This window comes from Schistocerca gregaria, chromosome 5 (genome assembly GCF_023897955.1).
Source record: "Schistocerca gregaria isolate iqSchGreg1 chromosome 5, iqSchGreg1.2, whole genome shotgun sequence".
Lineage (NCBI taxonomy): Eukaryota > Metazoa > Arthropoda > Insecta > Orthoptera > Acrididae > Schistocerca > Schistocerca gregaria.
In genome coordinates, this window is record NC_064924.1 from 261,051,347 (window position 1) to 261,076,654 (window position 25,308).

The following is a 25,308-nucleotide window of genomic DNA, read 5'->3' on the forward strand; positions in this document are numbered from 1 at the left end:
CCATAGTTTTTAATCTCATCCAAAATATTAATTCAAAATACAGTGCTGCAGTTAGCAGATTCTGTATTTTCGTAGTAGATGCTTCATGATTCTGAAACAATTTTCATTATCGCAGTCTCACTTGCGTATATTTTCAGATATACTTGTGGCAGCCCAACTGAACTGAATCTTTGACATATCTAAATTGATCAAAAAGGATCTAAAATCAGTGTTGTTACTGTAAGCATAAAATATGCCAGTTCTTGTGTGCACCCAGTACCATTGAATCAACAGTGTCTCTCTTGATTGTGATTCATTGTGAAATAAACTGCATTAATTTAGCTGCAGTGATGCATCTGACAAAATTGATACCACACCTGATCCCAATATGCAGCTTGCAGGAGGAGCGGGTTGGGTGATTGTGCTAGCTAATGTGACCACACACTTTTTTGTGAGTTAAATCTAGCGAACTGTATGTAATACAATCTGTGGCACTTCTGAAGTTGAAAGTGAGTCAGATTTGTTGACATTTTAAATCAGTCTTACTGATGAATACCATGCAATACTGTGCAAACTTGTGCTTTAATAAAAATTACTTTATCGACATATCACCACTCGAGTGTTATGGGCCAGCTACGATTCAATCTTAGTTCTTTCTCAAATGCACCATGCTTGCTTTGTTGCTGTTTCGTTGTTTACATGCAGTACCTTGTGAACCACAGCTGACTGAACACTGGCAATGCTACCACCCCTTCCCCACTGTTCACTGCAATTTGTTTCACAAGTGCAAATTTTGTGGGTTCTGAGTATGGAGATGGTTGCGATGAGGGCATTGCAAGCATACTGTTGATACAGGGAAATATTGTTTTTGTTAAATTAGTATATATTGCTTGTAAAATAGGGTTATGATGATTAATTTGGCGATCTTAGGTGGGGGGGGAGGCAAGGCGGTAAATTTTATGGATGGATACAAGACTTGAACAAGTAACCAAGTTCAATTGGACATAGGATCCAGTAGTTACACAGATGTGAAAAAGACTTGATCAAGATACTGTTGGCAAGAGCTGTAGCAAACCAATATTTGGACTGATGACTACAATAACAGTAAGTAGTATAGTGAAGACTCATGCCCTGCCCATTGACAACGTTCTCAGTTATGTGTGTACAGCTACACCCCTGAAAAATTCCTTGGACAGACTGAAATTCCAATTGTCTGTGTAGGGAGAAGGAAGAGAGATTATAGTCGACGTTAAAAAGGTTGAGTCGATGTACAATACGGTAGTTAACTATTTCTTTAACCTCAACTTATTGACATGTTGAAATTATCCATTAAAGGACAAAATAATAATTTGTACTTGCTAAGGGGTGTGTGTGTGTGTGTGTGTGTGTGTGTGTGTGTGTGTGTGTGTGTGGCTTTGGGGTACATTGTATGATTTATTAATGCTTTTTGCCTGTGTAGTCTTATTGCTAGCTAATGTATAGTGTGCTGTAAGTACCGATTAGACTTGTTAGATTCCCCCTGCGGGTCCGGGGGGTTAGAATAGGCCCGAGGTATTCCTGCCTGTCGTAAGAGGCGACTAAAAGAAGTCCCTCCCCCTCGAGGGGGTAGTTAGCACCTGCGTCCGGAAACGGACGGTTTCACGACCTATATTTGCATTCATTTTGGTTTTTCACTACTTCTGGTTTCTTCCTTCCTTTGGTTGGTTCCTTTCTTTGTTCTTCGCCATCTCACTGTCTTACTTACTCTTTCCCTTGCCGTCTTTCCCTTGCCGTCTCTGGTCTCTGCCTCGGCGTTTGAGACAGTCTGTCATTTCTTTCCCTCTCTCCTTTCTTTTTCCTCTTCTTCCTTCCTCCCTGTGTGCCTGAAGGCCGACCCACGCGTTCGCACGCGTAGCCGGTAACGGGGTAACGCATAATTCCCCGCCCTGGGTAGACAAGTAAGGTACGCACGTACCCCCTGGTAACGGCCAGGCCCAGGGAGGGGTGATTGCCTGAGCTGACACCTTCCGACCATGCCGATTGGTCCCTCCGTCCGTTTCTCGGGAGGTGTGACCTAAGGTGTGAACAATCACCTAAGGCGGGAGTGCCCTCTGAGAGGGTCCCCACAAGGAAGGAGCGCGCCATCGGAGACGCTGGCAATCGTGGGGGATTCCTCCGCAATGTATTTTTCTTCTTCTCTCTAGACTTCTGCCCACAAACGGAAACTTGACCAGCTGCCAGTGACAAAAGTACTACCGCCTGCCCCACAGTTCCTCGTAGTTTCTCGATCTGAGGATGGAAAGGATTTTTCCTCTGTCAACCCTTTCGTTATCCAGAAGGGCGTAGATGCCATAGCCGGATCGGTCAAGTCTTGTACCAGGTTGCATAATGGTACCTTGTTACTAGAAACTGAGAGCGCCTTTCAGGCACAAAAACTGCTTCGGGCCACACTCCTGTACACGTTCCCTGTCCGGGTGGAGGCTCACTGCACTTTAAATTCGTCTCGTGGTGTGGTATATACTAGATCACTCGACGTATTTACAGACAAGGAGATTCAGTCTTTCCTCGCTGAGCAGGATGTGGCGGCTGTCCATAGGGTCATGAAAAAGGTCAACAATGACCTTGTACTGACCCGGACACTTTTCTTGACCTTTGCTAGTGTTCAGCTGCCGTCACAGCGGCTACGAGGTTATTTCTGTTTGCCCCTATGTCCCGACACCTACGCGCTGCTACCAGTGTCAGCGTTTTAATCACACTCGCCAGTCTTGTTCCAATGCGGCTAAATGTGTCACTTGTGGCAGGGATGCCCATGAGGGAGACTGTCCACCTCCGTCTCCTCGTTGTGTGAACTGTCACGATGACCATGCAGCGTCCTCCCGTGACTGTCGCATCTACAAGGAAGAACACTGTATCCAAGAAATTCGGATCAAAGAGAAAGTGTCCACCTTGGCTGCTCGCAAGCTATTTGCTAGTAGGAAGCCCACGCTGCTCCCAGCGGGCAAATACAGTACTGTCCTCGCCTTGCCTCTCCTCGGACTACCAGGGAGGTGGCAACGCAGACATGCGATCTGACCTTCAGCACTACGGTCGTCCATTCGGCCAGTGCTAAGATCGCCTGGTCGACGTCTCCTCTTCCTCCCGTCACCCCTCCGACACACACACACACACACACACACACACACACACACACACACACACACACACACACACCTTTATCAGCTTATGCGAGGACGAAGACCCAGAAGTCAGATGCATGGGCCTTCAAGAAGGAACTGTCTCGTGCAGACCTCCTACTTACCTAGAACTCTCAGCCATCGACCAATACTTGCACAGAACGACCTTCCAAGAAGGCTCATAGGAAGCACAGTTCTCCTTTCCCGCCGCGGCGCATTTCTTCTCCTGCACCACCCAGCGGTTGCCGCCCCAGGCCGTCATCCATTTCGCCTAGCCGCACTGCTGGTAGCCGAACATCTGGCCGTTCACCAGCGGAGGAAGCTCCCCCTCCCGGCCATCTTAACAAGATGGCCGATGAACCTATAGAACAAATGGACGATGACTGTCCACCTACTGCTAGTGGCGGCAGTGCTCGCTTGAAGCCGGGCCCTCAGCGGCCTTCGACATGACCCCTTCTTGCATCTTCTTCTTCTCACGATGGCACTTATTCACGTCCCGTGTGTTATCCATCTCCTGCATCATACCCCCTCTCCGTGCTCAACTAGTTGGAACATCTCCAAAGCAGACTGGGGGCTCTTCTCTTCCAGGGCGACATTTCAGGATCAAACCTTCACAAGCTGCGATAGTCAGGCCGCACACCTCACAGAAGTCATTCTCACTACTGCTGAATATTCCATCCCTCACACTACTTCTTCTCCATGCCGCGTACTGGTCCCCTGGTGGACCGCAGCATGTGGAGACGTTTTACGTGCTCATCGACGTGCTTTACGCACCTTTAAACGCCACCCTACAGTGGCGAATTGTATCAATTATAAAAGATTATGTGCACAGTGTCGTCGTATTTTTAAAGAAAGCAAGAAAGCCAGCTGGGTTGCTTTCACAAGCACCTTCAACAGTTTTACTCCATCTTCTGTTGTATGGGGTAGCCTGCGCCGGCTATCTGGCACTAAGGTCCACTCACCAGTTTCTGGCTTGACGGTCGCAAATGACGTCCTTGTGGCCCCTGAGGATGTCTCCAATGCCTTCGACTGCTTTTTCGCAGAGGTTTCGAGCTCCACTCATTACCCCCTGCCTTCCTCCCCCGAAAGTAGGCAGAGGAGGCTCGGCCACCTAACTTCCACTCCTAGAATCGTGAAGTTATAATGCCCCATTTACCATGCGGGAACTCGAAAATGCACTTGCCCGGTCACGGTCCTCCGCTCCAGGGCCTGATTCTATTCATATTCAGATGCTGAAGAACCTTTCTCCTACAGGCAAAGGTTTCCTTCTTCGTATGTACAATCGCATCTGGATTGAGGGACATGTTCCCTCATGCTGGCGCGAGTCTATTGTTGTACCGATTCCTAAGCCGGGGAAGGACAAGCACTTGCCTTCCAGTTATCGACCCATCTCGCTTACCAGCTGTGTCTCAGGTGATGGAGCGAATGGTTAACTCTCGTTTGGTTTGGCTGCTCGAATCTCGACGCCTACTTACCAATGTACAATGTGGATTTCATAGGTGCCGCTCTGCTGTTGACCATCTGGTTACCTTGTCGACCTTCATTATGAATAACTTTTTTAATGCAGAAGCGCCCGACCGCGGCTGTGTTCTTTGATTTGGAGAAGGCTTAAGACACCTGTTGGAGGGCGGGCATTCTCTGCACCATGCATACATGGGGCTTTCGCGGTCGCCTCCCTCTTTTTATTCGTTCCTTTTTAATGGATCGACAGTTCAGGGTATGTGTGGGTTCTGTCCTTTCAGCCACCTTTCGTCAAGAGAATGGGGTGCCACAGGGCTCCGTTTTTGAGTGTCGCTCTCTTCGCCATAGCGATCAATCCAATAATGGATTGCCTCCCAGCTGATGTATCAGGCTCCCTTTTCGTGGGCGATTTTACCATCTATTGCAGGGTGCAGTGTACATGTTTCCTGGAGCGCTGTCTTCAGCATTCTCTTGACCGTCTTTACTCCTGGAGTGTCGCCAATGGCTTCCGTTTTTCTGCCGAGAAGACGGTCCGTATTAACTTTTGGCGCTACAAAGTGTTTCTCCCACCGTCCTTACGACTCGGTCCCGTTGCTCTCCCATTCGTGGAGACAACAAAATTTTTAGGTCTTACATTTGACAGGAAACTTAGCTGGTCTCCACATGTGTCATATTTGGCTGCCCGTTGTACCCGTTCTCTAAATGTCCTCCGTGTTCTCAGTGGCACGTCGTGGGGAGCGGATCGAACTGTCCTACTTCGCCTATATCGGTCGATCGTCCGCTCCAAGCTGGATTATGGGTGCTTTGTATACTCCTCTGCACGGCCGTCCATCTTACGCCGCCTCAACTCCATACAACATCGGTGTTTACGGCTTGCGATCGGAGCGTTTTATACTAGTCTCGTCGAGAGTCTTCATGCTGAAGCCGGTGAATTGCCACTCACCTACCGGCGCGATATACTGCTTTGTCGTTACGCCTGTCGGCTACTGTCAATGCCCGAGCACCCATCGTATCGTTCCTTTTTTGACGACTCTCTCGACTGTCAATACGGGTTGTATGTATCTGCCCTGCTACCCCCTGGAGTTCGCATTCGTCGCCTCCTTCAACACCTTGATTTTTCACTCCCTGCAACCTTTAGAGTGGGCGAGAACCACACGCCACCTTGGCTCCAGGCTCAGGTTCGCGTTTACCTTGACCTCAGCTCGCTCCCAAACGAGGTTACCCCCGGTTTGGTATATCACTCCCGTTTTGTCGAACTTCATTTGAAGTTCATTAATATGACCTTCATTTATACAGGTGGCTCTAAGACCAGTGACGGGGTCGGGTGTTCTTTTATTGTTGGGGCACAAAGTTTCAAATACCGGCTACATGGCCATTGTTCGGTCTTCACAGCTGAGCTCTTTGCCCTCTACCAGGCTGTTCTTTACGTCTGCCGCCACAGACATTCTGCTTATGCCATCTGCTCTGATTCTCTGAGCGCCATCCAGAGCCTCAGTGATCCGTATCCGGTTCACCCTTTCGTGCACCGGATCCAACGCTCTCTTCAGCAGCTGGTGGACGACGGGTTTCCAGTTAGCTTTATGTGGGTTCCTGGCCATGTCGGTATCCCTGGGAACAAAGCTGCAGATGCCACGACCAAGGCTGCGGTCCTCCAGCGTCGGACGGCTTCTTTTTGTGTCCCTTCATCAGATTGTAGCAGGGTCATTTGTCAGTGCATTTTATCGCTGTGGCATGCCGATTGGGGTGCACTTAGTGACAACAAGCTTCGGACCTTGAAACCTCTTCCCGCAGCTTGGACATCCTCCTCACGTCCTTCTCGGCGGGAGGAGGTCGTTTTGGCCTGGCTACGAATTGGACACTGCCGGTTCAGCCATCGCCATCGCCATCTGCTGACGGCAGCGCCGGAACCGTTCTGTCCATGTGGAAAATTGCTGACGGTCCGCCACATTTTCACGTCCTGTCCAGATTTTACTACACTGTGTCTTGATCTTGGCCTGCCATGTACTCTGGATGCCATTTTAGCTGATGACCCAGGAGCTGCTGCTCGCGTTCTTCGTTTTATCAACTTGACACACCTGTCTAAGGACGTTTGATTATGTTGTAGTTTTTTAATCCTATGCCTGTTAATACGTCTTTTATAGTGTTGTCTGTTTTAGTTGCTGTTTTAACCTTGTGCCTCGCGGTGCATTCCTAACTTGGTCAGGCCGCTAATGACCATTGTAGTTGTGCGCCCTAAAACAAAAAAAAAAAAAAAGACTTGTTAGATGCCTTTATGTAATTTTCGAGCATCTACAGGGTCTTCTTCAGCCACTGACTTTTGTTTTTGCTCCCCAGTTATTTCAGACTCAGTTCATTGGCAAGCGGCTCCAAATTTACATTCTAGTGACCATTTCCCATGTGAATCTGTCTGCCGACTAGGACGGTGGCTGACAGATAACGCGGATGAATGATACAAAGGGCAAATTGGTTGCAGTTGAGTTGACAGGCTATTTTTGAACAAAATGATTGTGCATAGGAGACGGTGGCCCATATCCAATGGGCTGCCGCAGAGTCCATTGCCTGGTCTAATAACCACCTCAGACGATTACCTGTACCTTGGTGGAATGATGACTATCCACAGGCAGTCGAGCCAGACGAAGAGCTCTGTGGAACATTCACTGTCCAACTACAGAAAACCTTCATGCCTTCAGATCTGCAAGAGCATGTGCAAGATGAGTTATAAAAGAATGGAAGAGGGCTTCCTGGAGGGAATTCACAACATCCATTAATCGGTCCACTTCCACTGTGCAAGTTTCGGAATCAGTAAGAAGGATTTCAGGCAAGGGCAGTACATGTCCCCTTACAGCCTTGTTAAGTGATGGGGTGTTGGTGTACATGCCAAAAGACAACGGTCAGGTTTTAGCTGATCACTTCTTTTCTGTTATTTCGTCATCCACATAAGCTCCTGCTTTTCAGGTGTTCGGACTGCAGAGATGAGAAAGCTCAGTTTCTTTTCACATAATGAGGAAGTCTACCACATTCCGTTCTCCATGTGGGAATTGGAATCAGCTTTGTCTGCAAGCAGGCTCTGCTCCAGGACCCGATGAGATCCATTATGCTATGCTTTGTCATCTGTCCCTTGAACCAAAAGGACAGCTCCTCTCCTGTTTCACATCTGGTTAGCTAATAGTTACTGGAGTGTGCCCCGTACCTGTTGTATGGGTAAGACTCTTGGAACACATGGTGAACCACTGCCTCGTCTGACTGCTCGAATCCCAAGATCACCTGAGCCACTCCCAGTGTAGTTTCCAGCACTACTGTCCTACCCATTACGACTTAATTTTATTTTAGATGGCAATACATGTGTCCTACAGACAAAGGGCTTCCAGTCACTGAATATTTTGAATTGCCTTAGCTGAAAAACATGGGGAGCTGACAGGTGCCACCTCCTGCAGTTTTAAAGGGCATTTGTTCGATCGCGTTTAGATTATGGCAGTGTGGTCTACGGATCAGCCTGTCCTTCCTATCTCAAGGTGTTACCATGAGGATTCGGATATCGACTGGAGCCTTTTGGATCAGCCCAGTTCAGTGTGTGTGTGTGTGTGTGTGTGTGTGTGTGTGTGTGTGTGTGTGTGTGTGTGTGTATCACTAACGTAACTTATCCCATCAAAGGCAAGGCTGCCTGGGAAACCAGTCATGTGATCTACAAGCTAATCTGAAACCACTGTGCTGCATTCTATGTGGGCATGACAACCAACAAGCTGCCTGTCCACATGAATGGCCCGCAGCAAACTGTGGCCAAGATACAAGTGGACCACCATGATGCTGAACACATTGTCAAACATGATATCCCTCATTTCAATGACTGCTTCACAGCCTGTGCCGTATGGATCGTTACCACCAACACCATCTATTCTGAATTGCTCAGATGGGTACTTTCCCTGCAATACATCCTACTTTCCTGTAACCCTCCTGGCCTCAACCTTCGTTTGTCACTGTCCTCACCCATTCGGCCTCCTCCCTGTTCCCATTCCAGCACGACACTACCGTCATTTCACTACCACAACCAGTCTTTTTATTTCTGCATTTTCCACTACTTCCCCCACTTCCCTCCCCACTTCCTGCGGGTCTGGGGTTAGAATAGGCCCTAGGTATTCCTGGCTGTCGTAAGGAACCACTAAAAGGAGTTTCACATGTTTCGGCCTTTATGTGATGATCCCCTGTACGGTTTGACCTCCATTCAATATTTTCCCGAAGAGCGAGCCAATTGTGGAAGGGCACCTTACAAGCTGCACCGTGTCCATTGTGCATTGAGATCTTTAGCCCACTTTCTCATTATTGAGTTGCAGTCCTACCCATTCTCAGTCTCTTGTGCGAGGACACCTCCCTCGTTACGTTTTTCACCATGCACAATGCAGTGTCGATTTCTGCGTAGACAATGACCATGGAGTGCTTTACTCCTGATATTCAGCATGGTAGCCAGTCTGTTGTGGTGGTACCGCCATGTAACCTGTCGGTTGTAGCCCCCTGACCTCACAGAGATCACTCTGCTGATGCCTGTGCAGTTAACTCCCCATGTAAGCCAAGGGGTAGATGCCCATCCCCCTGCGGCATCGACACTACTGGCAATGCCCATCCTGCCAGGTGGCCTTTGCTGCGGCTGGTTTGCGCCGGTGGGGAGGGCCTGGTCGGAGTGGGTGGCATCAGGGTGGATGACACGTGACGAAGTCTATCATCTCTTGCTGGTGGTGAAACACCAGCAGCCTCTAAGCGATCACGAACTCAATTCAACGCGAAGAAGTACGACCCAAAATCGTTCCCCTCCCTGGACACCATGGGAGGAACGTCAGGTTAAGGATGACAGCGGATCTTATTCGCCCCGGTACCTTGTATGTTCTAGAGCTGATAGGGTATCTTTCATGATGATGAAGCCTCGAGTCTTTTGTTGAGCAATTAGAGGACAAGTTTGGGGAGGTGGAGGGCTTACCGAAAATGAGATCTTGGTCAGGCTTGATTAAAACAGCATCCTCTGCCCAGTCACGGGAGTTACTCGCTTGTGACAAGCTGGGGGATGTTTCTGTAACCATCACGCCCCATAAGAGATTAAGTAGGGTCCAGGGTATCATATTTCACAGAGACCTTCTTTTGCAGTCCGACAATGAGCTGCGTGGCGAGGTGTACATTTCATCCAGCGTGTCCACCAGGGTCTGAAGGATAATAAGGTTGCCACTGGTGCCTTCATCTTGGCCTTTGAGGGGGATACATTGACCGAGAAAGTCAGGGTGATGGTCTACCGGTGTGATACAAAGCCATATATCCCTCCCCTGATGCGGTGCTTTAAGTGCTGGAAGTTCAGCCATACGTTTTCCCACTGTACTTTCAGCGTCACATGCCAAGATTATGGATGCCCATCACATCCCAATACTCCATGCGCCCCGCCTCCTATCTGTGTCAACTGTGGAGATCACCTTGCTCGCCTGACTGCAGGATTCTTCAGAAAGAAAAGAAAATCATGGAGTAAAAGACCCTGGACAGACTGACCTACACTGAGGCTAAGAGAAAATTTGAATGCCTGCATCCTGTGCTTATGACCTTACGACATCTTACACCACCGCCACAACAGTTCTGGCACCATCAGCTCCGTCAACCCAGGTCATCTCTCAGAGCTGGAAGACTACACCTGCCCCCTTGATGGTGGAGGGCATTTCCATCCCTGTTGCTCCTGCACCAACTACTTCGGGAGCAACATCCCCCCCCCCCCCCCTCCCCCAAACCATCGGGGACATCCGTACCCACTTCTAAGCCAGAGAAGCGTAAGTCTTTTTTAGTTTCTCTCACCAGGAATGGGTCCCTTGGGTCACTCCCTTCCCAGGTTTCTTCTAGTGGGAAAAATGACACCCACCAGTGGCTGAAGAGCCCAAAAGCAGTTGGTCGTAGGGCTTCACGGTAATCCTCAGTCTCGGAGACTGAGCCAGTGATTTTCCCAGCCAGGGAAACCCAAGGAGAAGTGAGAGAAATCTAAAAAGAAAACCCATAAAACCAAGGAAACTGTGGTGGCACCCACACCACTGCTACCTATAAGCTCTGCAGCTGAGGATGGGGTGGAAATTTTGGCATCCGCTGTGGACCTAGATCTCGCCAGACCCTCAGACTCGATGGATATAGACTGCTCAGGCAATAAATTGGTGGTAGCTGGTGACTCTGAGGCGTAAACTGCCTCATTGAATGTTCCATGCCTTCCCAGTCTGACAATGTGATCCTCCAGTGGAATTGCGGTGGTTTTTTTCCACCGCCTGGCTGAACTACGGCAACTGTTAAGCTTTGCACGTGGTATCTGCATTGCCCTCCAGGAAACCTGGTTCCCAGCAATGCGGAGCCCTACCCTCTGCGGCTATAAGGGATATTACAGGAACTGTAGCGACTATAATAGAGTGTCAGGTGGAGTTTGCGTTTATGTCCTAAATTCAGTCTGTAGTGAACGTGTGCCCCTTCAAACTCCTCTTGAAGCTGTGGCTGTCAGAATAAGGACGATGCAGGAAAGAACTGTCTGCAGTGTATATCTTCCTCCAGATGGTGCAGTACCCCTGAATGTATTAGGTGCATTGATTGATCAGCTCCCTAGACCTTTCCTATTTCTGGGAGATTTTAATGCCCATAACCCCTTGTGTGGTGGTACCATGCTTACTGGCCGAAGAGGGGATGTCGAAACTTTACTGTCGCAGTTCGACCTCTGCCTCTTAAATACTGGGGCCGCCACACAGTTCAGTGTGGCTCATGGTAGTTGTTCGGCCATTGCTTTATCAATTTGCAGCCCAGGACTTCTCCCCTCTATCCACTGGAGAGCACATGGCGACCTGTGTGGTAGTGTGTGTGGTAATGACCACTTCTCCATCTTCCTATCACTGCCCCAGCGTCTGCCATGTGGATGCCTGCTCAGATGGGCTATGAACAAGGCAGACTGGAGAACTTTCACCTCTGCTGTCACCGCTGAATCTCCCCCACACTGTAACATCGATGTGACGGTTGAGCAGGTGACAAGCACAATTGTTTCTGCAGCAGAAAACATGATCCCTCACTCTTTAGGGTGCCGGATGCATAAGGCAGTCCCTTGGTGGTCGCCGGAAGTCACTGAAGCAATTAAGGAGTATCAGCGGGCTCTACAGTGGCATAAACAGCACCCTTTCCTGGAGCACCTCATAGCCTTTATGCGGCTTCGTGCCTGTGTACGCCACCTTAAAAACGATGGAAACAGGAGTGTGGAAGAGGTGTGTGTCTACCATTGGGTGCCATACGTCTCCTTCCCACGTCTGGCCGAAGATCAGATGTCTTTTTAGGTACCAGACCCCAACATGTGTCCCTGGTGTTACCATCAATGGTGAGTTATGTACCGACGCAAACGCGATTTGTGAGCACTTTGCTCGAGCCTCTGCGTTGGAGAATCACCCCCCCCCCCCCCCCCATCCTTTCACACACACAAACGGAGGCTGAAAGGGAACGTCCTCTCATTCACTACACGCTGCAGTGAATCCTATAATGCCCCGTTTACAGAGTGGGAGCTCCTCACTGCTCTTGCACATTGCCCCGACACAGCTTCTGGGCCTGATCGCATCCAGAGCCAGATGATTAGACATCTCTCATCTGACTACAAGCGATATCTTCTCATCTTCAACCAGATCTGGCACGATGGCATCTTTCTATCGCAATGGCAGGAGAGCACCATCATTCCCGTGCTCAAACTCGGTAATAACCCACTTTATGTGGATAGCTATCAGCCCATCAGCCTCACCAGTATTCTTTGTAAGCTGCTGGAACATATGGTATGTTGGCAGTTGGGTTGGGTCGGGTCCTGGAGTCACGTGGCTTGCTGGCTCCAGGGCGGTTTCCACCAGGGTTGCTCTACCACTGATAATCTTGTGTCCATAGAGTCTGCCATCCGAACAGCCTTTTCCAGACGGCAACACCTGATTGCTCTTTCTTGACTTACCTAAAGCATACAACATGCCTTGGCAAAGTCATATCCTCGCCACATTGTATGAGTGGGGTCTCCGGGGACTACTCCTGATTTTTATCCAAAACTTTCTGTCGCTCTGTACTTTCAGTGTCAAAGTTGGTGACTCTCATAGTTCGAACCATACCCAGGAGAAAGGAATCCCACAAGGCTGTGCATCTAGTGTGTCTCTATTTTTAGTGACCATTAGCGGTCTAGTAGCAGCTATCAGGCCCTCCGTCTCACCTTCTCTGTGTGCAGAAGACTTCTGCATTTCGTACTGCTGCTCCAGTACTGTTGTTCCCGAGCGATGCCTCCAGGGAGCCATCCACAAGGTGCAGCCATGTGTTCTAGCCCACGGCTTCCAGTTTTCAGCCGCAAATTTGTGTGTCGTGGATTTCTGTCGGTGTTGTAACATTCATCCGGAATCCACACTTTATCTTAATGACGATCCATTCTCTGTAGTGGAGACATATCAATTCCTAGGACTGATTTTCGATGCTCTATTGACTTGGCTCCCTCGTCTTCATCAGCTTAATCAGAAGTGCTGGCAGCACCTCAGTGCCCTCCATTGCTTGAGCAACATCAATTGAGTTGCAGATCGCTGTAAGCTGCTGCAGCTCTACAGAGCCCTTGCCCAATCCCAAATTGACTATGGAAGTGTGGTTTATGGTTTGGCAGCCCCTTCAGCAGTGCATTTACTCGACCCTGTGCACCACTTTGGGGCTCAATTAGCGAAAGGAGCTTTTAGGACGAGTCTGGTGACCAGCCTGGTGTCTCTCCACTGCATATCAGACGTGCACAACTGCTCGCCAGTTATGCAGCACATATTCATTGTTCCCCTGAGCATTCGAATTACCGTCTCCTTTTTTCACCCGTGGCAGTCCATCTCCCGCATCGACGGCCCAGATCAGGGCTAACGATTGCGGTTCGTGTATGGTCCCTTTTCTCCGAACTGGAGTCCTTGCCTTTACCACCTCTACTTGCGGTCTGTTCACATACACCTCCATGTTGTATGCCTCAGCCGCAACTTCGTCTGGAACTTTTGCATGGCTCTAAGGACTTCATTAATCTTGCTGCTATCCGCTGTCACTTCCTCTCGATCCTTGACGTGTTCTGGGGCTCTGAAGTGGTTTACACTGGTGGATCATTGGCTGATAGTCACGTAGGCTTCACATGTGTTCATAGAGGACACATGGAGCAGCATTCCTTGCCAGGTGGCTGCTGTGTTTTCACTGCAGAGCTGGCGGGCGTATCTCGTGCTCTTGGGTACATCCGCTCATGCCCTGGCGAGTCATTTCTCCCGTGTACTGACTCATTGAGCAGCCTACCAGATATCGACCAGTGCTACCTTCGCCATCCTCCGGTAGTGTCCATTCAGAAGTCCATCTATGCCCTGGAACAGTCCCGCTGTTCCGTGGTGTTTGTGTGGACCCCTGGACATGTTGGAATCCCCGCCAAACAGGCGACACGAAAACCTTTTCTGGAGATAGGCATCTCCGAAGCTGACGTGCGTTCTGTCTTAAACCACTGGATTTTCCGGCTTTGGGAGACGGAATGGCATAACAGCACACACAACAAACTGCATGTCATTAAGGAGAGTATGAATGTGTGGAATTCTTCCATACAGGCCTCTTGCAGGGAATCAGTTGACCTCTGCTGGATCTGCATTGACCATATATGGCTAACGCATGGTTACCTGCTCCGTTGCGCGGACACACCTCAGTGTTGCTGTGGCTCCCAAATGACAGTTGTCCACCTCCTGCTCTACTGCCCACTTTTAGCTGCTCTGCGGCAGACTTTTAACTTTCCCAGCACCTTTCCCTCGGTGTTGGGTGACAGTGCCTCCACAGCAGCTTTAGTTTTATGTTCTATCCGTGAGAGTGGGCTTCATACTTCTGTAGGTTTTAGTGCGTGTCCTTTGTCCCTGTGTGTCCTCCACCCTAGTGCTTTTAAGGTGGAGGGTTTAATGTGTTGCAGAGTGGCTGGCTTTCCTTTTTTATTCTTGTGGTTGGCCAGCGACTGTAATTTGCTTTCATGTTTTACTCCCTTCTGTTTCTAGCATCTCTCTGTTTTCTTGTCCTCTTGTGTTCCTTTAAGTATTCGTTGTCTTCCCTTCGTTCTTGTGGCTTTTCATTTCTTTCTGTTTTGTGTTATATGTTTCGTCCGTTTTATTCTCGTCCTTGTGGCATTGTTTTATGAGGTCAAGGAACTGATGACCTCATAGTTTGGTCCTTTCTACCGCTTTTAAACCAACCCACCAACCAACCTCCCCACCGCTCTCTTGCCATCTGTCTAAACTGCAGCACTTCACTGTCTGCCAGCCCCACCATACAATCCCTCCCCACCCCAGCCTCCTGCTTACCCCCACCCAGTTGCCACTCCTATCATGCACTGGTGCTACTGCTCGCAGTGTTGGTTCAGTTGCAGTTTTGTGTGTGTGTGTGTGTGTGTGTGTGTGTGTGTGTGTGTGTGTGTGTTGTCAAAGGCCTTAATGTGTGAATCTTTTTGTAGTGCCTATCTGCGACTCAACATCTCCGCTATATGGTGAGTAGCGATTTTCCTTCTCTAATATTGTTACGTTCCGTGCTGGATTTTCCATTGTTTGATCTTTAGTCCTGGAATAGTACAAGGAGAAAAGGGGTTGTAGTTGTATTTGGGGTATGTACCACTTCTCAAATCTTTCTCATGTAGGAGGATTGCAGACTAAAAAGCTTTTCTCTTTCAGGCTTACTGGTATAAATTTTTTCATTGTGTTTGTATAAAACTCTGTTTGAAGGATGGGAATCGTGCAAAAACAGGTGTTAATAAAACTTTGATTCTTGCAGGTCATTGAATCCTTCCAATAGGAACAAAACGCCAGTGGCTTCTTTTGTAATGGAGGACATTGCTGTCAGTGTGACAGTTTTCAGCAGCTCAGAAACTCAACAGATTACTTTGGGTACTGTTACGAGAAGCGGTGTGCTTCATTTGTACAGGCATCAGCTGAACGGGTGAGTTTTATTGACTGGTTTTTAGATATCTGAGTAAAAGATTTTTTAAGAGCTCTTTTAAAATCTGCATTGTTACTTGAACTTCAGAAGCTCATAAATAATTTCAAATGTGTTGTTTGTTTTATATAATTTTGCACAGTAGCACTTCTGTCACATTGCAATAGAGCCCTAAATCCCCCCCCCCCCCCCTTCCCCCACATGCAGTATTCTTTTTCTCATCGTCATGGTTTATAATTTAACAGTTCAGAGGCTTCCTTCAGCAGGCTGTTTTTCAAGGAGCTCCTTGCTTGGTTGGTTAGTGGCTGTGTGCATAAAAGAAACAGTATTCCATTTGAGTCCATAGATGTATCACTGCACTGAACAGATATTTGAATGTTGTGCAGGGGCAGTAGAATTTAGTGAAACCAAACTTCTAATTGTTGTTTATAGGTACCCAGAGAGAGTTCTTGGTTCACTTTACAGGAAGTACAAAAATTAGTTATTTGTTGCGACTTCAATATTAATTTTGTATATGATCGTGCGAGAAGAAAGATGTTGGTGGATTTCCTAAATTCATGTGATCTGATGCAGACAAGTGTTTTTCCCCATCTAGGGTGCAGGGGAACAGTAGCACAGGCATAGACAGTATTTTTATTCATTCTTCATTACTAGATTGGCCTTTTCCCCCCTGCGGGTTCTGGGGCTAGAATAGGCCTGCGGTATTGCTGCCTGTCGTAAGAGGTGACTAAAGGGAGTCTAAAACTCTTTGGCCTTATATGATGGTCCCCTGTTGGGTTTGACCTCCATCTCTAAAAATTTTTCGAAGGGCGAGCCGATTGGGGAAGGGCGCCTTACTTGGTGCATTGTGTCCATCTTACGATCAGACCTTTCGCCAGCTTATACACCGTTGAACTGCAGTCCTGTCCGCTCTCCATCTCTTGGGCATGACTCTTTTTCTGCGTGCAGATAACACCTTGAACTGTGCAGTGCCTCTTTCTGCATCGACGGCGACCATGGACCACATGTTAACTAACATCCAGCACGGTAGCCAGTCCGTTGTGGTGGGGCCGCCATGTACCCTGTTGGTTGTAGCCCCCTGACAACACAGGGATCGCTCTACTGATGCCTGCGCCGTTAACTCCCCACGTATGCCAAGGAGTAGATGGCTATCCTCCTGGGGTATCGGGACTCCCGGCAATGGCCATCCTGCCAGGTGGCTCTTGCCGTGGCTGGGTGGCACCCGTGGGGAGGGCACTTGGTCGGAGTAGGTGGCGTCAGGGCGGATGACCCGCAATGAAGTGTGGTACCTCGTCTCTCGCTGGTGGCTGGCCGCCAGCAGTCTTAAAGCATTCTCGGGCTCAGTTTAATGCTCAGAAGTACGATCCGAAAACATTCCCCTCCCTGGCCACATCGTGGGAGGAACATATGTCTCAGGATGGCAGTAGCAATTATTAGCCCCGCTTCTTAGTTTGTACGAGGGTTGATGGGGAGTCTTTTCTCTTCACAAAGCCTCAGTTCTTCGTCGAGCATTTAGAGGACAAGTTTGGGGAGGTGGAGGGCTTGTCAAAAATGCGCTCTGGGCCAGTCCTGATACAAACGGCATCCTCTGCCCAGTCAAGACGGTTACTCGCTTGTGACAAGTTGGGGGATGTTGCTGTTACGATCACACCCCATAAGAATTTAAGTATGATCCAGGGAGTTATTTACCATAGGGATCTTCTTTTGCAGTCTGATGAAGAGCTGTGCGCCAATTTAGAGCGCCGAAGTGTACATTTCGTCTGGCGCGTTCATCGGGGTCCGAAGGAAAATCAGATTGCTACCGGTGCCTTCATCTTGGCCTTCGAAGGGGATACATTACCTGAAAAAGTCAAGGTGATGGTCTACCGATGTGACGTTAAGCCCTATATCCCTCCCCCGATGACTTGCTTTAAGTGCTGGAAGTTCGGACGTATATCTTCTCGCTGCACTTCCAGCCTCACATGTCGAGATTGTGGACGCCCATCACATCCCAATACTCCATGTGCCTCGCCTCCCATCTGTGTCAACTGTGGGGAGCACCATTCACCTTGCTCGCCAGACTGCCGAATTTTCCAGAAAGAGCGTAAAATCATGGAATACAAGACCCTGGACCGACTAACCTATACTGAGGCCAAGAGGAAATACGACCGACTCCATCCTGTGAGAATGACATCTTCCTACGCTGCTGCTACAACACCTGTGCTAGCCCCGTCTGTTTTTCCAATTGTGGCCGGATCGACGAGTAGTAAATCTCCTCCTGCCCTCTCGCCAGTGGGGGGCTCTACCCACCGGGTTGCTCCTGCGCTACCTACCTCAGGAGCAACACCATCCCACCCATCTGGGACGTCCATCCGCACTTCTAAGCCGGAGAAGTGTCCAAGTTCTTCGGCTTCTCACGCTCGCAGGGGGTCCCTTGGGTCCCTCCCTTCCCAGGTTTCTGCCAGCGAGAAGCCTGACGACTGACAATGGCGTAAGTGCCCGCAATCAGCTGGTCGTAGGGCTTCACGATCCTCATCCGTCCCGGAGACTGAATTGGTGAAGCCCTCCCAGCCGGTGCGACCCGAAGAACGGCGTGAGAAACACAAGAAGAGCTCTCAGCCCAAGGAACTCGCAGTGGCAGCCATCCCACCGCAACCTTCCAGCTCTGCGTCTGAGGATGCGGTGGAGATTCTGGCGTCCGCTGAGAACCTCGATCTCGCCGGTCCATCAGACGCCATGGAAAGCACTATCACAGGCACTAAATCGGAGGCAGCAGGTGACCCAGCGGCGTAATCTCCCTTCCCAGTCCCGTCAAGCCTTTCTCGGGCCATGGACAACACCATCCTCCAGTGGAACTGCAGCGGTTTCTTCCACCATCTAGCTGAGCTCCACCAACTTATCAGCCTTCACCCTTTCCTCTGCATTGCTCTGCAGGAAACTTGGTTTCCGGCAATGCGAACCCCTGCCCTCCGTGGCTATTGGGGTTATTATAAGAACCGGGCAGCTTATGAAAGTGTGTCTGGTGGCGTCTGCATCTATGTCCTGAACTCTCTTCACATCGAGTCTGTACCTCTCCACACACCTTTAGAGGCTGTCGCTGTTCGGGTGTGGACGCCACAGGCTGTTACCGTCTGCAGTCTTTACCTTCCACCGGATGGTGATGTCACGCAGCATGCCCTGGCTGCTCTGATAGCTCAATTGCCTCCACCTTTCCTATTACTGGGCGACCTTAACGCCCATAACCATCTGTGGGGTGGGTCAGTGGCAACAAGTAGAGGCGCCGTCGTTGAGCATTTATTGGCACAGCTCGATCTCTCGATCTTAAATGATGGTGCCTTCACACACTTCGGTGTGGCGCATGGCACGTACTCTGCCATTGACCTTTCGATCTGTAGCCCTAGCCTCTTACCGTCTGTCCAATGGAGAGTGCATGACGACCTGTGTGGTAGTGACCACTTTCCAATCTTTCTGTCACTGCCACAGCGTCAGTCTTCTGGGCGCCCTTGCAGATGGGCTATGAATCAGGCTGACTGGAACTTGTTCTCCTCCACTGCCGCTATTGAGCCTCTCTCTAACGATGCCATTGATCCAGTGGTTCAATTGGTCACCGCCGGCATCGTTATTGCCGCCGAATCTGCCATTCCCCGTTCTTCTGGGTCCCTTCGCCGGTGGACTGTGCCTTGGTGGTCGCCTGAGATCGCTGAAGCGATTAAAGCTCGCTGGCGGGCTCTCCAGCGTCACTAGCGACATCCCTCAATCGACCACCTTATCGCCTTCAAATGGCTGCGTGCGCGAGCCCGCTGCATTATCCGCCAACGCAAGCAGGAGTGTTGGGAGCGGTATGTGTCCACCATTTTCCTCCATGTCACTACATCGCAGGTCTGGGCCAAGATTCAACGCCTCTATGGCTATCGGACCCCTGTCAGTGTCCCTGCGCTCTCACTGAATGGAGCAGTTTGTACTGACTCCGACGTCATTGCAAACCGCTTGGCAGAGCACTTTGCTCTGAATTCCGCTTCTGCCAACTACCCCTTGGGCTTCCGCTCCATTAAGGAGCGGATAGAACGTCGGAGTCTTTCTTTTCGCACCTACCATCCTGAATTGTACAATGTTCCATTCAGTGAGTGGGAATTTCGAAGTGCCCTCGCTGCTTGTCCTGATACCGCTCCTGGGCCAGATGGCATCCACTCTGATGCTGAAACACCTTTCAGTGGACTGCCAACGACGCCTCCTCGATCTTTACAACCGCATTTGGGTTGAGGGTAAGTTTCTGTCGCAATGGCGGGAAAGTGTTGTTGTCCCCATTCTGAAACCAGGGAAAAGCCCTTTGGAGGTGGACAGCTACTGTCCCATTAGCCTCACCAACGTTTTTTGCAAGTTGCTTGAACGGATGGTGAGCCAGCGCTTGAATTGGGTACTGGAGTCTCGAGGCCTTCTGACTCCGTCTCAGGGCGGGTTCCGTAAAGGCCGCTCTGCCGCCGACAATCTGGTGAGCCTGGAGTTGGCCATCCGTACTGCCTTTGCCCGCCGTCAGCATCTTGTTGCTGTCTTTTTCGACATGCAGAAGGCGTATGATACGACATGGCGTCATCACATCCTTTCTACGCTTCATGGATGGGGTCTACGGGGCTCTCTGCCGATCTATATTCGCAATTTTCTGTCGTATCGTACCTTCCCCGTGCACGTCGCGGCCTCATATAGTTCCTCCCAAGTCCAGGAGAACGGTGTGCCACAGGGTTCTGTTGTCAGTGTGTGTCTGTTTTTAATAGCTATTAACGGGCTCGCTGCGGCTGTGGGAAATACTGTTTCCACTTCCCTGTATGCTGACGATTTCTGCATTTACTATAGCTCTATTGGCATTGCAGCTGCTGAACGTCAGCTACAGGGCGCAAACCGCAAGGCACAGTCTTGGGCTGTAGCACATGGTTTTCAGTTTTCGGCAGCCAAGACCTGCATTATGCATTTCTGCCGGCGACGCACTGTTCACCCTGAGCCGCTGCTTTATCCTGACGGCGAGCTTCTTAAAGTGGTGGAGTCACAAAGGTTTTTGGGGATGGTTTCTGATGCCCGGTTGCCTTGGCTGCCTCATATTTGGCAGCTTAAACAGGCATGTTGGCGGCACCTAAATGCTATGCGATGCCTGAGCCACACCAGGTGGGGTGCCGACCGATCTACTCTCCTACGGCTTTACCAGGCGTTAATCCAGTCCCGTCTGGACTACGGGAGTCTGGCTTATGGCTCAGCATCCCCATCTGCATTGTGGGTGCTGGACCCAATCCTCCACAGCGGGATACGCCTTGCCACTGGTGCCTTCCGAACCAGCCCTGTGGACAGCATACTTGTGGAGGCAGGTGTCCCTCCACTCCGGTTACGACACCAACAATTACTAGCTGCTTATGCTGCCCATGTTTTTAGCTTGCCCGGGCATCCAAATTATCGTGTCCTCTTCCCGCAGTCAGTCGTTCATCTGCTAGAGCGTCGGCCCCGGTTGGGTTGTCCGATCGCTGTATGTGTCAAACAGCTTCTTTCCTGGCTTGGGTGTTTCCCTGTTCCACCTCCTTTCCGGGCCACTCTGCGTACACCCCCGTGGTGTGTGCCTCGCCCTTGCCTTCGGCTCGACTTGGCACATGGCCCGAAGGACTCAGTCCCTCCGGAGGCCTTCCGACGCCGCTTTTATTCCATCCTGGCCACGTATCAGGGCTCTCTCGTTGTCTACACCGACGGTTCGATGGTTGCTGGTCTAGTCGGTTATGCACTAACTCTAGGGGACCATTCTGAACAACGTTCGTTGCCGGCTGGCTGCAGTGTTTACACTGCTGAGCTGGTCGCCATCTTTCGTGCCCTAGAGTATATCCGCTCCTGCTCAGGTGAGTCCTTCGTTATCTGTAGCGATTCCCTGAGCGGTTTACGAGCTCTCGACCAGTGTTTCCCTCGTTCTCGTCTGGTAATGGCTATTCAGGAGTCCCTGCATACTCTCACCCGTAGCGGCAGGTCTGTGGTCTTTGTTTGGACCCCAGGCCATGTTGGTGTACCCGGCATTGAAACTGTTGACCGCCTGGCGAAAGAGGCCACCAGTGCGCCATCTGTGGAGATTGGGATGCTGAATGGCGCGGTCTGACCACCCCTAACAAACTCCATGCCGTCAAGGACACGACGACTGTGTGGCAGTCATCCATGCGAGCCAACTGCAGGGACTCAGTCGTCCTTTGTCGGCTCCACATTGGCCACACCAGACTCACGCACAGTTATTTACTGTGTCATGAGGATCCTCCTCTTTGTCGTTGTGGGGCGTCCTTGACGGTGGTCCATATTCTGTCGGAGTGCTCCCTTTTAACCGTGCTCAGGCAGACTTTTGCAGTGCCTGACACGCTCTCTGCTCTATTATCAGATGACTCTGCCATGGTGGACTTGGTTTTGTGTTTTATTTGGGCAGGGGTTTTTTATCCTTTAATCTGAGTTTTTTAGTGTTGATTCTGGCTTTTAGCCTCTGATTTTAAACTGAGTTTTTAAAGTGTTCTTGGTGGTTGGCTTTTCCTCTTTTTCTCTACGGTCGGCCAACCACCGTCACACTGTGTGTTTTAATTTGTTTTGTGTGGTCTCTGTCAGAGTATTTCATGTCCTGTTTCGTCTGCTGTCTTTCCTGTTGTTCGTTTTTTATTCTCTTCGTTTTTTTTTTATGGAACAAGGGACCGATGACCATAGTAGTCTGGTCCCTTTAATCCCACAAACCAACCAACCTAGATTGGCCTTTTGTTAGTAAAAGGGTGAATACCTTTCCAGACCATGATGCACACATTTTAACATTAAAAGGCTTTTGTACTCAGACATTCTCGTATATAATTACAAACTATGTAGGAAAGCTAATCCAGCAGCAATAGTTTTTAAACCTTGTCGAGGAACAAGAGGCAGGATGTTAATAGTGCTGATAACGTAGATGATAAATATATCGCTTCCCTTAAGACATTTCTCATGCTCTTTGAGAGTTGCTTCCCAATAGAATGTTCTAAACAGGGTACTATAGCCTGCAACACCTAGTACGGCACTTCACGCATGGAGGCAGAGTGGAAAGGAAGCGTGGGGGATGTGTACTGTGCATGTGTGGCGCCAAAGTGTGGGCAAACAAAGTCCATATTGCCGAACTGTGTTGCTGCAGACAACAGTCAAGCTCTTTTTGCCTATAGTACATTGTATTATTTGTTCAGATCTATGAGGAGAATAGTAAGTATTAAAACAGATTTTGATCAGTCGTCATGAGAGAAATATTTATTTACGTCTTGATGACGTTGCATACACTGCTTTACAGATTTACTCTGGGTGACATTGGGAGGTGAGAACAGCTGACAGAGCTTTGCGAAGACGTGTAGTAAATTTTTTCTCAAAATAATTGTCTAATGAGAGGGTAATTGAAACTGCTTGCAATCATTACCATTTATTGCGATTTGAATTGCATTATAAGTAAAAATTTAATACACAACTAAATTAACTTCAAGCACAAACCAAAATCATTGTATTTGCTTGACAACTGCTTCTGCACAATAGAATTTTTAAAAAGTGTGTGTGTGTGTGTGTGTGTGTGTGTGTGTGTGTGTGTGTGTGATGTAAAACATGATTGTAAAAATCGTCAGTAAGTTGTCATATTTTCCGCTGTAACTTGCATTATGAGTGCAAACTAACTCCTGGATTTATAATCCATTGAACAAGAAAACAATAAACCATCATCTGCTAATAACTCCAGGGAATCTGACCGATAACATTGAAAACTACCAATATCTTGACAATTAACAGTTACTGTCATTTTAGGGCCTTACCCAGTTCGTGCCTTGAAAATGACAAAGGCTTGTAACATGGTGGCAGAAGCTTAACATCTCCTTGGGCAATATGTTGAACATTGGAGTCTGCATAATTAAAAGGATACAATGTCCTAATCAAAAATGCTAGGAAATTATCATTATTATGTATGTAATTGATATGTTGACAGACATTTTTAAACCATGAGTATTTAAAACTCAGAAATATTATTACTTTGTCCCAAAGTAAACATCGTAATACCATCGTCACTTCTGTTTGAGGCTGTTTCCGAAGAATCTGATTCTAAATTTACGATGATAGGTTCTTGGTTTAAATCCATCACTTTCCTCTCAAAGCCTTCTTTCTGAAGCTTTTCAGCATGCCACATAGACTGTGCCCACACTACAAGTGGGATGTTATCTGTTACCTCATTGTGTATTGCCTTATGCACGGGCAATTCACTGTATGTTATCTTGAATGTTTCATTTTTTCTCCTCCATAGCCTTAAAACACTTTGCCCAAATTAATTCCATGGGGCTACAATGACAGTGACATATGGGTAAATGCAAAACTGTGTGATCCCACTCACGTGCAAGGAAGTAAAGTTTGTACATTCTGTAACGTGACTTGTATAAATTAATGAGCTGCAGGAGATCGGCACGAGTCTGGTTTATACGCTGCTTAATATTTTTATTTTTAAGCCAGGGAAGAATATCCGCTTTTCTGGTGTTTGTACGTGATGTTTTCTCTATAACAGTTGAATTATAACTTGCAATGACTGACTTCGGAGCAAGGTATGACGAGAATTGTGAATCACTTCATGAAACTGACAGCATTCAGTGCCGAATGGTAATCACTGCTGTTTTTCTTACACGTAAATACAAGTTTGTTCTCAGACGTAAAACCAGAAGAGGAGTCAGCATGCAGAATAATTATCCAAGAATCTATTCCCATGAGAACTTTAAAACCGCCAGAACCATCACTCATTTTCCAGCAGATCTTGGAATGATTCTAATTGACTCATGTTTCATCAAGGTAATACACTGTTGACTACCTCCTTCTCTTGTATTGTGACTCTTTATATGGGATATAGTTCGTACTGCACCTATGTTACTTCTGTGAACTAAAAACTCTCTTCTTAACATATCTGGAACCAACATCTTTTAAAATGTTTTACCTTGATGAAGCACTTACATTGAAGCCTACATAACTGTAACACGTTTTTGTTATGTCAGGCATCCATCATTCAGTGGAGCACTTTTCAAATTCACGTTTGAAAAAGTTATAAATGTGGTAAATAATCCACTTCGCCTGCTTGAGAAGCTCTTCACATTTATTGCTGTCACCTGACTTTTATTTTAATTGATCTTAAACATTTACAAGAGAGACATTCATAGCTATACTGTTGCAAGAAAAAAAGGAAACAAAAAAATTGATAGTTGAATGAATCATTCAGTTGTCACGTACGGCAACAGTGCAGCATGTAGGAGTGAGATTCTCTCTCTCTAGCTGTAACTCTCTTCTACCCGCTCATTCAGGGAATGAATATTATTGGCCGCCAGTGGCTCGTGGAGGGGGATGCGCAGAATGGCTGAAAATTGGGCCACCTTCTTACACAACACGAACTTTATTAGTAATAGGCAGCCCAGGTAGCTGACTAGAGGGATAATATCATCATGCAGAGCAGAAATTATATAAAAACGTTAGAAGTAGTCACAATCAAGCTACAGCAGCCCATTACAAACAGTATTGTAAGGTGCTTACAAATTTTATTAGGAAGGCAAAGAGTATGTGGTATGCAAATAGAATAGCTAATTTACAGGATAAAATTAAAACCGTATGGTCAATTGTGAAGGAAGTGTCTCGTTGGCAGGACAAGGTCAATGATATAAAGTTAGTTCGTAGTAACAATGTTTCGGTTACTGACAAATCAGATATATGTACAGTATTTAGCAATCGTTTTCTGAGCGTTGCTGGTGAATTAAATAAAAAT

General features: G+C 48.4%; 1 protein-coding gene across 1 annotated transcript in view; it reads left to right on the plus strand.

The window, feature by feature from the left end:
* Positions 1-25,308, plus strand: part of LOC126272140 (WD repeat-containing protein 43) — a 92,995-nt gene that overhangs the window by 31,298 nt on the left and 36,389 nt on the right. The window contains exon 4 of the mRNA XM_049974754.1: positions 15,387-15,551. Coding sequence (XP_049830711.1) covers positions 15,387-15,551 — 165 coding nt within the window. The remainder of the gene's footprint in view (positions 1-15,386; positions 15,552-25,308) is intronic.